This window comes from Symsagittifera roscoffensis, chromosome 5 (assembly GCF_963678635.1).
Source record: "Symsagittifera roscoffensis chromosome 5, txSymRosc1.1, whole genome shotgun sequence".
NCBI lineage: Eukaryota > Metazoa > Xenacoelomorpha > Acoela > Convolutidae > Symsagittifera > Symsagittifera roscoffensis.
Genome location: NC_087066.1, coordinates 30,778,421 through 30,793,843, shown reverse-complemented (window position 1 = coordinate 30,793,843; position 15,423 = coordinate 30,778,421). Strand labels below are relative to the sequence as shown.

The 15,423-nt window shown below is 33.4% G+C and overlaps 2 protein-coding genes across 2 annotated transcripts in view; both read right to left on the bottom strand.

Annotated features, from left to right (window-relative positions):
- Nucleotides 1-5,279: 5,279 nt before the first annotated feature.
- LOC134846696 (eukaryotic initiation factor 4A-III-like) lies at nucleotides 5,280-14,631 on the bottom strand. Its single transcript, XM_063864081.1, has 3 exons — nucleotides 14,409-14,631; nucleotides 6,115-6,261; nucleotides 5,280-5,651 (listed from the first exon to the last, which is right to left on the bottom strand). The coding sequence occupies exons 1-3, from the start codon at nucleotides 14,629-14,631 to the stop codon at nucleotides 5,539-5,541; spliced, it is 483 nt and encodes a 160-aa protein (XP_063720151.1). The 3' UTR covers nucleotides 5,280-5,538.
- A 143-nt stretch (nucleotides 14,632-14,774) lies between these two features.
- Nucleotides 14,775-15,423, bottom strand: part of LOC134845892 (eukaryotic initiation factor 4A-III) — a 58,972-nt gene continuing 58,323 nt past the window's right edge. Inside the window, exon 7 of the mRNA XM_063863014.1 lies at nucleotides 14,775-15,146. Within this exon, the coding sequence (XP_063719084.1) occupies nucleotides 15,034-15,146 (113 nt within the window). The 3' untranslated portion in view covers nucleotides 14,775-15,033. The remainder of the gene's footprint in view (nucleotides 15,147-15,423) is intronic.

Here is a 15,423-nt window from a genome sequence, read left to right as displayed (position 1 = left end):
CAAATTGGCCGAAATGGCAATCTTTAAACACCCGTAACTTTACGAAAAATGATCACAGGTGAAATATCTTTTCAAGTTTGAGCTCAGGACAACAATACCTTTCGAATGATATTTAAAAAATTCCGTCAAAAATGGCTAGTTAAAAAGTCGAAATTTGTCTGAAGAAAAAAAAACCCACCCCGAGCACAAATATTCTGTTACTTTCGTATCGAAAGTCGGAACAATAAAGATGGAATTCAATTTTGAATTATCTAGATGTAAATTAGGAAAAAAGTGGAACTTGAAGCGAACTTTGTGGTACACCAGTTTTCTAAAAATCCACTTGAATGCGTTGCTGTCTATTGGATAGGTAACTGTGAACCAATCTCAACCGTTTCCACGAAATCCGTTTCTTAATTTTTTTGTCAGAAGGAGTTTTAGATCTTTTATATCGAAGGTTTTCTTTATATCCACAAAAAAGCTACATTTTATATTTTTTTATCAATTCTTAGCCTGATATCATCACTCAATTTTGCTAATGCTTCAAAAATAGCGTCTTTTTTTTTACAAGTTTGGATGTTTCTATCTTTTCTTTCAAGTTAAGTAAATTTTTTCGTGAATTGTTTTTTCTTCATCGAAAAGGCATATCAAGATAAGCATACTCACTGTTATATCACGTTTTTTTAAAAAGTCGTACAAATAAGTTAACTGATTTAATGGAAAGCGCTCTATATTTAGACAATTTTGCAATAATACTAGTCAGTCAGAAAACAAACAAGACTGCTCGTATGAGGGCAAAGCCCTGAATGTTTTGACTGCCTTTTAAGGTTTATGGAGCAGTAAAATCATTGATAAAAAATTGAAATAAAACAAAATGCAAAAAAAAATTTCAATTCGATAAACTAAACAACAAAAAAACTCTTTGAACAAAAAAATATAATGAACCCAAAAACTCAAATTTGATAGACTACAAAGATGAAAGTATATTTCTGAATTTGTGGATTTTTGCTCCGCTCAAAAGTTTGAACGAAAACTATGATATCGATTAGAGCATTCTCAGAAAAAAATATATAAAATATTAAATGACTAGGTTTTGAAACCAACAAAAGTGCTCGTATCAGGGCGAAGCCCTGAATGTTCCGACTGCCTTTTAAGGTTTATGGAGCAGTAATAACATTAAAAAAATTAATGAAATAAAACAAAATGGAAAAATAAAATTTCTAAAATTTGATATTTTAATGAAAATCATCCCCCCACAAGCCATATAAAGTACAAAACGATTAATTTCGCTCCTTGTAACAAATCAATTACGACAAATAAGCTTCTTATAACCAATTTGGAACGATTTATAAGACGGATTAACTCTCCGCTTACGCGTTAATAGCGCGAAATATATCGCGCGTTAATTGTACCAAATTGGCCAAAATGGCAATCTTTAAATCTCTATAACTTTACGAAAAATGATCACAGGTGAAATATCTTTTCAGATTTGAGATCAGGACAACAATACTTTTTAAAGGATATAAAAACATTCCGTCAAAAATGGCTAGTTAAAAAGTCGAAATTCGTCTGAAGAAAAAAACCCACCCCGAGCACAAATATTCCGTTACTTTCGTATCGAAAGTCAGAACAATAATATCTTAAGACCTTAAGTTTTTGATGGAAAATCAGTTTGCGCAAAATAACTGAATAATGGTCGTAGAAACTCTCATGCTCCAGCCCTTCAATTACTGCGCTTTTTAAACATTTGGTTAGAAAACTGTCTAAACAATTTTCGGATGAATCGCATACTGTAATTGATGATTTGTTCAAAAGGTTGAATTATTTAGCTATAATTGATTTTATATATGCCCGCTGACAATTATTTGTTCAAAACAAACACGTATTAGATCACCCAATAGGTGAATTATTAACTTTTTTTGTGCCAGTATTTTCAATTATCTATCTAAAGTTCAAAACTTGGATTTTATAAAAATGAGGTGGCACATAGGCAACAACAGTTATCACTTTTTTCCTCCTATTCCGGCTAGGATGGCAGCAGATTCAGGTAAACTATTGGAAAGCTGTTCGATTAAGCTAACTTGTTGTCTAGTTGAACCATTGTGCCTCTAACTAGTAATTTTCTGCTATTTGATACAACTAATGGAAAGTTTTCCTTTAAAAATATATTGATATCACCAAATTTCAGCCAAATTTTATTAATAACATCGACTTCGTTAAAATAGAACTATCCCGAGCGCGTTCTAGATTTTTCCAGGGTATTCTTGATTTTTCATAGATAGTCATCGTTGAATCAGGTTACGTAGCAGTATTTAGATGAATGCGTATTCATACTGGTCAGTAAGTAGGCAAAAACTATATTAACTAATCAGACTCAAGGAAGAAATTAAAAGCTAATAATAATTTCACTCGCAAGTTTGTTCTCTCATCTCGATTGTGATTAGAAATTATATTATTGTTCCGACTTTCGATACGAAAGTAACGGAATATTTGTGCTCGGGGTCGGTTTTTTCTTCTTCAGACAAATTTCGACTTTTTATTTAGACATTTTTGACGGAATTTTTTTTACATCATTCGAAAAATATTGTTGCCCTGAGCTTAAATTTGAAAAGATATTTCACCTGTGATCACTTTTCGTAAAGTTATGAGGATTTAAAGATTGCCATTTTGACCAATTTGGAACAATTAACGCGCGATATAGTTCGCGCTATTAACGCGTAAGCCGAGATTTAATCCGTCTTATAAATCGTTCCAAATTGGTTGAACGAAGCTTATTTGCCATAATTGATTTGTTACAAGGAACGAAATCTCTCTTTTTGTACTTTATATGGCGTGTGGGTGGATGATTTTCATAAAAAATTTCAAATTTTAGAGAAAAAAAAATTCATTTTATTTTATTTCATTTAATTATTTTATGTTATTACTGCTGCTCCATAAACCTTAAAAGGCAGTCGGAATATTCAGGGCTTCGCCCTGATACGAGCAGTCTTGTTTGTTTTCTTACTGACTAGTATTATTGCAAAATGGCCTAAATATAGAGCGCATTCCATTGAATCAGTTAACTTAGTTTTACGACATTTTTAGCACTAACTCAGTGTTGTTCTATAGAGAAGTTTTTCGACAGTGAGTTATTTCTGTCTCAATGATGAATTAGTTGCAAGCACTTATATTGTTTTCAGTAAAAAGCTATATATTTTTCATCTACAACAAATCAGTGCTGCTGGGATTTCAGATGATGCGTTTTTACGTAGTTTGACCCTAATTAAGTTCAAAACTCGCTGAAATGAAAAAAACAACGAGTTTCTTTATTGCAGGTTTTTAAAATTGCAAAGCAAAAAGTGAACTCAAAATGTAAACAAGACTGCTCGTACCAGGGCGAAGCCCTGAATGTTCCGACCGCCTTTTAATAATTATGGAGCAGTAATAACATTCAAGAAATTGAATGAAATAAAGCAAAATGAAAAATTTTTTTTCTAAAATTTGATTTTTTTTTAATGAAAATGATCCTCCCACACGCCATATTAAGTACAAAAGGATAGATTTTGCTCCTTGTATTAAATCAATTATGGCAAATAAGCTTCTTTCAACCAATTTGGAACGATTTCTAAGACGGATCAACTCCCCGCTTAAGCGTTAAAAGCGCAAAATATATCGCGCGTTAATTGTCCCAAATTGGCCAAAATGGCAATCTTTAAACCCCCGTAACTTTACGAAAAATGATCACAGGTGAAATATCTTTTCAAATTTAAGCGCAGGACAACAATACCTTTCGAATTTTATTTAAAAAAATTCCGTCAAAAATGGCTAGTTAAAAAGTCGAAATTTGTCTGAAGAAAAAAAACCTACCCCGAGCACAAATATTCCGATACTTTCGTATCAAAAATCGGAACAAAAACTCCCTAAACTCGTTTTTCAAAATTCTTAGAAAATTCTCTGAAACGTATGGTTTGCGACAAACAACTCTTTCGAAATGAATAGTTCTCAATGCAAGAGTCTGACTAAAATTGTTCTTGAGGAAAATTTTTGTGCTCAATCCAACAAATAGGCGAACAGTAAGTTCTTGATTCATGCTAGTTTGATCCGTGTCTTTTTAAGACTGATTCAACGTTAGTATACTACTGCCAAGTAAAGACATTGAGCAAAGCTGATACATCAATGCAAATTTATGCAAATATATGCATTCAATGCAAATTTTGCTAGTTTTTGCGTTTGAGATAGTAAAACTTAACCAACAGTTAGTTGAATGATATCTTGCTGATTTGGAGCTCAGGGCATCAATACTTTTCAACTGGTCTTGATAAAATCAACAAACAGCTAAGTGAAACTTCCCACCACTTGCGATACGAAAACATTGCATGATAATCCCATTCTCAAAAATTTGTGTTTAGAATCAAATACTGAATAGAATACTAAATTAGCATCGAAACAAAAATACAAAAAAAGAAAAACGAAATCTAAAATACTGAAATCGGACATGGTTCGTTTTGCTGAATAGGCATGTATGACTTGAAATTTAAGTCATAGGCCAATTGAATGTTTTCAAACATAGCCAACAGACAGTTGGAAAACAGTTATGGGCGCAATGAAATAGAAAAAAAATACTATCTAATTTTTTGAAAACTTCCAAACTATTGAAAAACAGAGAAACATGCCCTTAAAACTCTTTGATTTTCAAGAGCAATTTATGATTGTTACTTTGTTTTGATGAATTACACCAAATTTGAGAAAAATGGATCAAGAGTTTAATTTTTATTCTGCTCGGAAATCTGAAAACTAAATTTTACTTTCGAAAGTGAATTTGAGAAGTAATCAAAAGTCAAACCGTGGAAAATTCAAATTGAACGTGAACAATTCAGAGTCTCCTGAAAAACAATCAAAAATCACTAAAACCTATTGATTCATGAGCGGAAAAGGTCACTCAAAGTTTGCCGTTTATGCAGTTTATAAACCGCATATCTCGAGTACTACTTTCGGCTGAGCGACAAAAGCCCCCGAGTCAAAAGCCGCCGCGACAAAAGCCCCCGAGTCCAAAGCCCCTCGTGCTTTTGCATGTAGGTGTTCATGTACATGTAACCTTTGCGCCGGGGGCTTTTGACGGGGGGCTTTTGTCGCGGGGGCTTTTGACTCGGGGCTTTTGACGCTCAGCGCTACTTTCATGATATATAGTCCATTGGACGGTTTTGCGGAGTAAACTCCTTTGCTCTCATAAAAATTTCGGATTTTCGCACTTCTGCCTGAAAAATTATGCTGCTGGTCATCAAAAACGTCAAAAACAAACCAGCTTCATATTAGATTGAAAAGATCACATAACATATAAATTGACTTCAAGTTGAACTTAATTTAATATCTAACAGAACGGGTATCAACATTCAAACATGAAATAAAATATGAGTCACTAAGATTCCAGAAACATGATCAAATTGAAACATTCAATAAGTTTACCGCCAGTTCTTATTTCATTTCTAGCAGCTTCGTTTTCATTTGTCCTTCCTAATCCAATGTTGCTCTCAATGGCTTGAAGATCATATCCAATTTTTTTTCGAAGAGCGATGGGGTTGTTTATATGAGGTCCTGTACATTCATTGGCATTTCGTCGATCTGCGTGGCGTAATACTGCTCGATGTCTCTCAAAATTCGGATATCGTCTGACTTGACGAAGTTGATTGCAACACCTGTATAAATAAGAAAATTGTATAAACAAAATTGTAGTTGAAAAAAATCAAATATGCAACAAACTAAGTCAATCCTCGAAGCCTTTTTTAGGCTTTTGTTTTAAAAAACCCTAGCCCTAAAACTTTCCAGTTGCAAGACTGAGTTTCAACTGGTTGTTTGGATCTCGTGTTCCGTTGCCTGAGCGTCGCTTGATTTATCTAACGCCAAACCATGGTTATTGATTCAGAGCTTAATAGCTGGTTGTACGGTTTTCAGTCGTAAAAAGATTGGCCAAAAACTGAAACCTGCCGCATTTCTAACGAAAACTTAGCATGTATTAAAATTTAAAATAAACTTTGCTTTGTTTCGATCAAAAATTGTGTATTAAAAAAAATAAGCAATTTATCTCAATGAAATAGCAAACTGTTCAATGACTTACCTCATTAGATTATAAAAAAGTAAGCAAAATCAAGTTAGACTGACCTTTTCGTCCGAATCGACCCGACCTTCCTATTCTGTGTATGTACAACTCCCTGTTGTTGGGTAGATCGTAGTTGATGACGAGGGACACCTGGGGCACATCCACTCCCCTGGCCCACACATCTGTGGTGATGAGCACTCTTGTATGGCCTGCTCAGTTATAAGCGCAATAAGGCTGTTTAAATAAAAATTGTAATGACGTGGCGGCTGTGAAAATATATCTGCTCAAATATGCAAATAGAGTTACATGTTTTTACTTTCTTTCACTTTTGACGTAAAAAAGGGGATAAACTATTCCCAATCAAAGGCATGGTGTAACGCTGATGCTATTATAAGCAAGCGAGCTTAAACACCAAAAACAAAAAATGACTGTAAAACTTTCTCATATAGTTTTTTAAAGTGGGTTTAAGTCAGTTTTGTTCTTTTGTATACACTAATTTGAAGTTGAAAATTACCTGGAAAAGCTCACTCGGCCAGTTTTGATATATACTTGTTGGTACGCTCTTATGGATTATACGCAAGGTACCCCTTTAAAGTATTATTGAATTGGAATTGTAAGATCGGTATGCCGATTTTGAGCATAGCGGTGAGATGGCGTCTATTTTGATGCATTTTGCATTTTACTGCTGTGCTGGTAGAACCTCTACAGGGGAAGAACAAAGCAATAAAATTCAGATTGCAAAATCGAAGGTGGAAATCTCTCTATGCTGTTGCTTGGATTAAAAAGTAATGCAGACATTTTTTCTATTTTGTTCCGCGCTTAAGAAAAAAGAGAGAAAGGTAGAATAGACAAACAGAGCCACAAAAAGGAAAATCGCTCAATTTGCAGCGTTACGCATAGCATCAACTACCGAGCCATACCTACGCAATGCACTGCAGTAGGACAAACAAAAATGTGCCTGAATTCAAACGAACTCTGGGGAAAAGAAAAAAAACAACCAAGGGAGAAAAGAGGGAAAGACGAATAATGTATTTAGAGAATGAGGGGAAAAGTAAGACGAGTTTTTTCAGTCAGGTCAGACGGTTAGGATAGCAAAACGCACGCATGTAATTTTAATACTCATAAATTTTTCCAAGTCAGGTCCTTCGATGGCTCTGAACAAGTTGTATGGTATGTAAAACTTCATAAAAAAGATGCGATGAAATAAAATTTTCGTGCAAAGCTTCAAAAAAAAAATTAACATAGAAACGCGGTGACTAAACAATGAATAGTTCATCAATTTTTAAGTATTCTATGCGCCACTTGACTTGATTTTACCATCTGCGCATGAACTGAATACCAAAGCGTTCATTAATTATTTCTAACTGAAAGTGAAACATAAATTCAGAATTTCTTTTCTCCAAAGTTATGGTTATACTTTTAGAAACAATACAAAATATCATCAAATTAAATATTGGATAGATATAAGACAAGACACATTGAGTTTCAACTCAGATTCTTCCCGTTTTAAATAACTTAATCAAACATTATCAATTCGATAAACACAACAACAAAAATAAACTCTTTGAAAGAAAAAAATTAATGTACCCAAAAACTCAAATAGACTACCAAGATGAAAGTATATTTCTGAATTTGTGGATTTTTGCTCCGCTCAAAAGTTTGAACGAAAACTATGATATCGATTAGAGCATTCTCAGAAAAAAATATATAAAATATTAAATGACTAGGTTTTGAAACCAACAAGTAAAACCTGATAAAAACGATCTGTAAAAATCAAGTAAGTATCAAAGTTCCAGTCCAGAACTGGAAGGCTTTGAAGCAGTTTGTGCACAAGTTTCAGCTAATTAAAAAAATTCTAAGATGTTCTCTTTGTACATTTTGAAAACAATTGCAATTTCTCAAAAACTAGAAAGATTTGGAGGGTCATAGTTTCAGGCTAGAAGTGCATCTCTAATCGGAAAATATGGTAAAAATTGGCCGCTGGTTGCATTTTGTTTTGTTTTTCTCTTAAAATATAAAGTTTTTGATTATAGGAATAGGTATAGGAATACTTGGTGGTGTATTCTTTTAGTGTAGAACTGTAACCTTGTCAGGATATGCCGGTCGCATCGTTGCACTGATTTATATACCAATAGATAAGTATTAACAAAACAGTTTGAAAGAAAACAAAATTTTAACAGGTCATAAACTCAGAGTTCACGAACTGTCAGGATTTTAATATTTAATGAGATTTGAGAAATACTATCATAATTTCGTTTGAAGTAGATCATTAGTTTCTGTTAGAGCATTGGTTTTTGATTTGAAAGAGAAAACTCGTTCCACCATCCATACATAAATGAGCCATATTGAATCACTGGCTTGACATGTGGTTGATAAAATATTGCAGCGCCAAAATTTTCACAATAGTACTTACCTTCAAAAGTTTTACTAAGAAAATCCAAGTAAAGCTTTGAAAAGTTTTGATTTTTATCAAAACTTGTTAGTATTGTTTTATCGGAACTCAGCCTTGTTGTTCCGACTTTCGATACGAAAGTAATGGAATATTTGTGCTCGGGGTGGGTTTTTTTTTCTTCAGACAAATTTCGACTTTTTAACTAGCCATTTTTGACGGCATTTTTTTATATCATTGTAAAGGTATTGTTGTCTTGAGCTCAAATTTGAAAAGATACTTCACCTGTGATCATTTTTCGTAAAGTTACGGGGGTTTAAAGATTGCCATTTTGACCAATTTGGGACATTAACCAACGATATTTTCGCGCTATTAACGCGTAAGCGGAGAGTTAATCCGTCTTAGATATCGTTCCAAATTGGTTTAACGAAGCTTATTTGCCAAAATTGATGTGTTACAAGTAACGAAATCTATCCTTTTGTACTTTATATGGCGTGTGGGGGGATGATTTTCTTAAAAAATTTCAAATTTTAGATAAAACTTTTTCATTTTTTTTTTACTACTTATAATTTTTTAATGCTTTTACTGCTCCATAAACCTTAATAGGCAGTCGGAACATTCAGGGCTTCGCCCTGATACGAGCAGTCTTGTTTTATTTGCACATAATCATTTCAAAATATTTGTCAAATCATTTCGAAACATTTCGATATATGTGTCATCGACAAAAAAACAAGACTGCTCGTATCAGGGCGAAGCCCTGAATGTTTCGACTGCCTTTTAAGGTTTATGGAGCAGTAATAACCTTAAAAAATTCAATGAAATAAAACAAAATGAAAATTTTTCTTTCTAAAATTTGAAATTTTTTATGAAAATCATCCCCCCACACGCCATATAAAATACAAAAGGATAAATTTTGCTCCTTGTAACAAAGCAATTATGGCAAATAAGCTTCTTGTAACCAATTTGGATCGATTTCTAAGACGAAATAACTCTCCGCTTACGGGTTAATAGCGCGAAATATATCGCGCGTTAATTGTCCCAAATTGGCCGAAATGGCAATCTTTAAACACCCGTAACTTTACGAAAAATGATCACAGGTGAAATATCTTTTCAAGTTTGAGCTCAGGACAACAATACCTTTCGAATGATATTTAAAAAATTCCGTCAAAAATGGCTAGTTAAAAAGTCGAAATTTGTCTGAAGAAAAAAAAACCCACCCCGAGCACAAATATTCTGTTACTTTCGTATCGAAAGTCGGAACAATAAAGATGGAATTCAATTTTGAATTATCTAGATGTAAATTAGGAAAAAAGTGGAACTTGAAGCGAACTTTGTGGTACACCAGTTTTCTAAAAATCCACTTGAATGCGTTGCTGTCTATTGGATAGGTAACTGTGAACCAATCTCAACCGTTTCCACGAAATCCGTTTCTTAATTTTTTTGTCAGAAGGAGTTTTAGATCTTTTATATCGAAGGTTTTCTTTATATCCACAAAAAAGCTACATTTTATATTTTTTTATCAATTCTTAGCCTGATATCATCACTCAATTTTGCTAATGCTTCAAAAATAGCGTCTTTTTTTTTACAAGTTTGGATGTTTCTATCTTTTCTTTCAAGTTAAGTAAATTTTTTCGTGAATTGTTTTTTCTTCATCGAAAAGGCATATCAAGATAAGCATACTCACTGTTATATCACGTTTTTTTAAAAAGTCGTACAAATAAGTTAACTGATTTAATGGAAAGCGCTCTATATTTAGACAATTTTGCAATAATACTAGTCAGTCAGAAAACAAACAAGACTGCTCGTATGAGGGCAAAGCCCTGAATGTTTTGACTGCCTTTTAAGGTTTATGGAGCAGTAAAATCATTGATAAAAAATTGAAATAAAACAAAATGCAAAAAAAAATTTCAATTCGATAAACTAAACAACAAAAAAACTCTTTGAACAAAAAAATATAATGAACCCAAAAACTCAAATTTGATAGACTACAAAGATGAAAGTATATTTCTGAATTTGTGGATTTTTGCTCCGCTCAAAAGTTTGAACGAAAACTATGATATCGATTAGAGCATTCTCAGAAAAAAATATATAAAATATTAAATGACTAGGTTTTGAAACCAACAAAAGTGCTCGTATCAGGGCGAAGCCCTGAATGTTCCGACTGCCTTTTAAGGTTTATGGAGCAGTAATAACATTAAAAAAATTAATGAAATAAAACAAAATGGAAAAATAAAATTTCTAAAATTTGATATTTTAATGAAAATCATCCCCCCACAAGCCATATAAAGTACAAAACGATTAATTTCGCTCCTTGTAACAAATCAATTACGACAAATAAGCTTCTTATAACCAATTTGGAACGATTTATAAGACGGATTAACTCTCCGCTTACGCGTTAATAGCGCGAAATATATCGCGCGTTAATTGTACCAAATTGGCCAAAATGGCAATCTTTAAATCTCTATAACTTTACGAAAAATGATCACAGGTGAAATATCTTTTCAGATTTGAGATCAGGACAACAATACTTTTTAAAGGATATAAAAACATTCCGTCAAAAATGGCTAGTTAAAAAGTCGAAATTCGTCTGAAGAAAAAAACCCACCCCGAGCACAAATATTCCGTTACTTTCGTATCGAAAGTCAGAACAATAATATCTTAAGACCTTAAGTTTTTGATGGAAAATCAGTTTGCGCAAAATAACTGAATAATGGTCGTAGAAACTCTCATGCTCCAGCCCTTCAATTACTGCGCTTTTTAAACATTTGGTTAGAAAACTGTCTAAACAATTTTCGGATGAATCGCATACTGTAATTGATGATTTGTTCAAAAGGTTGAATTATTTAGCTATAATTGATTTTATATATGCCCGCTGACAATTATTTGTTCAAAACAAACACGTATTAGATCACCCAATAGGTGAATTATTAACTTTTTTTGTGCCAGTATTTTCAATTATCTATCTAAAGTTCAAAACTTGGATTTTATAAAAATGAGGTGGCACATAGGCAACAACAGTTATCACTTTTTTCCTCCTATTCCGGCTAGGATGGCAGCAGATTCAGGTAAACTATTGGAAAGCTGTTCGATTAAGCTAACTTGTTGTCTAGTTGAACCATTGTGCCTCTAACTAGTAATTTTCTGCTATTTGATACAACTAATGGAAAGTTTTCCTTTAAAAATATATTGATATCACCAAATTTCAGCCAAATTTTATTAATAACATCGACTTCGTTAAAATAGAACTATCCCGAGCGCGTTCTAGATTTTTCCAGGGTATTCTTGATTTTTCATAGATAGTCATCGTTGAATCAGGTTACGTAGCAGTATTTAGATGAATGCGTATTCATACTGGTCAGTAAGTAGGCAAAAACTATATTAACTAATCAGACTCAAGGAAGAAATTAAAAGCTAATAATAATTTCACTCGCAAGTTTGTTCTCTCATCTCGATTGTGATTAGAAATTATATTATTGTTCCGACTTTCGATACGAAAGTAACGGAATATTTGTGCTCGGGGTCGGTTTTTTCTTCTTCAGACAAATTTCGACTTTTTATTTAGACATTTTTGACGGAATTTTTTTTACATCATTCGAAAAATATTGTTGCCCTGAGCTTAAATTTGAAAAGATATTTCACCTGTGATCACTTTTCGTAAAGTTATGAGGATTTAAAGATTGCCATTTTGACCAATTTGGAACAATTAACGCGCGATATAGTTCGCGCTATTAACGCGTAAGCCGAGATTTAATCCGTCTTATAAATCGTTCCAAATTGGTTGAACGAAGCTTATTTGCCATAATTGATTTGTTACAAGGAACGAAATCTCTCTTTTTGTACTTTATATGGCGTGTGGGTGGATGATTTTCATAAAAAATTTCAAATTTTAGAGAAAAAAAAATTCATTTTATTTTATTTCATTTAATTATTTTATGTTATTACTGCTGCTCCATAAACCTTAAAAGGCAGTCGGAATATTCAGGGCTTCGCCCTGATACGAGCAGTCTTGTTTGTTTTCTTACTGACTAGTATTATTGCAAAATGGCCTAAATATAGAGCGCATTCCATTGAATCAGTTAACTTAGTTTTACGACATTTTTAGCACTAACTCAGTGTTGTTCTATAGAGAAGTTTTTCGACAGTGAGTTATTTCTGTCTCAATGATGAATTAGTTGCAAGCACTTATATTGTTTTCAGTAAAAAGCTATATATTTTTCATCTACAACAAATCAGTGCTGCTGGGATTTCAGATGATGCGTTTTTACGTAGTTTGACCCTAATTAAGTTCAAAACTCGCTGAAATGAAAAAAACAACGAGTTTCTTTATTGCAGGTTTTTAAAATTGCAAAGCAAAAAGTGAACTCAAAATGTAAACAAGACTGCTCGTACCAGGGCGAAGCCCTGAATGTTCCGACCGCCTTTTAATAATTATGGAGCAGTAATAACATTCAAGAAATTGAATGAAATAAAGCAAAATGAAAAATTTTTTTTCTAAAATTTGATTTTTTTTTAATGAAAATGATCCTCCCACACGCCATATTAAGTACAAAAGGATAGATTTTGCTCCTTGTATTAAATCAATTATGGCAAATAAGCTTCTTTCAACCAATTTGGAACGATTTCTAAGACGGATCAACTCCCCGCTTAAGCGTTAAAAGCGCAAAATATATCGCGCGTTAATTGTCCCAAATTGGCCAAAATGGCAATCTTTAAACCCCCGTAACTTTACGAAAAATGATCACAGGTGAAATATCTTTTCAAATTTAAGCGCAGGACAACAATACCTTTCGAATTTTATTTAAAAAAATTCCGTCAAAAATGGCTAGTTAAAAAGTCGAAATTTGTCTGAAGAAAAAAAACCTACCCCGAGCACAAATATTCCGATACTTTCGTATCAAAAATCGGAACAAAAACTCCCTAAACTCGTTTTTCAAAATTCTTAGAAAATTCTCTGAAACGTATGGTTTGCGACAAACAACTCTTTCGAAATGAATAGTTCTCAATGCAAGAGTCTGACTAAAATTGTTCTTGAGGAAAATTTTTGTGCTCAATCCAACAAATAGGCGAACAGTAAGTTCTTGATTCATGCTAGTTTGATCCGTGTCTTTTTAAGACTGATTCAACGTTAGTATACTACTGCCAAGTAAAGACATTGAGCAAAGCTGATACATCAATGCAAATTTATGCAAATATATGCATTCAATGCAAATTTTGCTAGTTTTTGCGTTTGAGATAGTAAAACTTAACCAACAGTTAGTTGAATGATATCTTGCTGATTTGGAGCTCAGGGCATCAATACTTTTCAACTGGTCTTGATAAAATCAACAAACAGCTAAGTGAAACTTCCCACCACTTGCGATACGAAAACATTGCATGATAATCCCATTCTCAAAAATTTGTGTTTAGAATCAAATACTGAATAGAATACTAAATTAGCATCGAAACAAAAATACAAAAAAAGAAAAACGAAATCTAAAATACTGAAATCGGACATGGTTCGTTTTGCTGAATTGGCATGTATGACTTGAAATTTAAGTCATAGGCCAATTGAATGTTTTCAAACATAGCCAACAGACAGTTGGAAAACAGTTATGGGCGCAATGAAATAGAAAAAAAATACTATCTAATTTTTTGAAAACTTCCAAACTATTGAAAAACAGAGAAACATGCCCTTAAAACTCTTTGATTTTCAAGAGCAATTTATGATTGTTACTTTGTTTTGATGAATTACACCAAATTTGAGAAAAATGGATCAAGAGTTTAATTTTTATTCTGCTCGGAAATCTGAAAACTAAATTTTACTTTCGAAAGTGAATTTGAGAAGTAATCAAAAGTCAAACCGTGGAAAATTCAAATTGAACGTGAACAATTCAGAGTCTCCTGAAAAACAATCAAAAATCACTAAAACCTATTGATTCATGAGCGGAAAAGGTCACTCAAAGTTTGCCGTTTATGCAGTTTATAAACCGCATATCTCGAGTACTACTTTCGGCTGAGCGACAAAAGCCCCCGAGTCAAAAGCCGCCGCGACAAAAGCCCCCGAGTCCAAAGCCCCTCGTGCTTTTGCATGTAGGTGTTCATGTACATGTAACCTTTGCGCCGGGGGCTTTTGACTCGGGGGCTTTTGACGGGGGGCTTTTGTCGCGGGGGCTTTTGACTCGGGGCTTTTGACGCTCAGCGCTACTTTCATGATATATAGTCCATTGGACGGTTTTGCGGAGTAAACTCCTTTGCTCTCATAAAAATTTCGGATTTTCGCACTTCTGCCTGAAAAATTATGCTGCTGGTCATCAAAAACGTCAAAAACAAACCAGCTTCATATTAGATTGAAAAGATCACATAACATATAAATTGACTTCAAGTTGAACTTAATTTAATATCTAACAGAACGGGTATCAACATTCAAACATGAAATAAAATATGAGTCACTAAGATTCCAGAAACATGATCAAATTGAAACATTCAATAAGTTTACCGCCAGTTCTTATTTCATTTCTAGCAGCTTCGTTTTCATTTGTCCTTCCTAATCCAATGTTGCTCTCAATGGCTTGAAGATCATATCCAATTTTTTTTCGAAGAGCGATGGGGTTGTTTATATGAGGTCCTGTACATTCATTGGCATTTCGTCGATCTGCGTGGCGTAATACTGCTCGATGTCTCTCAAAATTCGGATATCGTCTGACTTGACGAAGTTGATTGCAACACCTGTATAAATAAGAAAATTGTATAAACAAAATTGTAGTTGAAAAAAATCAAATATGCAACAAACTAAGTCAATCCTCGAAGCCTTTTTTAGGCTTTTGTTTTAAAAAACCCTAGCCCTAAAACTTTCCAGTTGCAAGACTGAGTTTCAACTGGTTGTTTGGATCTCGTGTTCCGTTGCCTGAGCGTCGCTTGATTTATCTAACGCCAAACCATGGTTATTGATTCAGAGCTTAATAGCTGGTTGTACGGTTTTCAGTCGTAAAAAGATTGGCCAAAA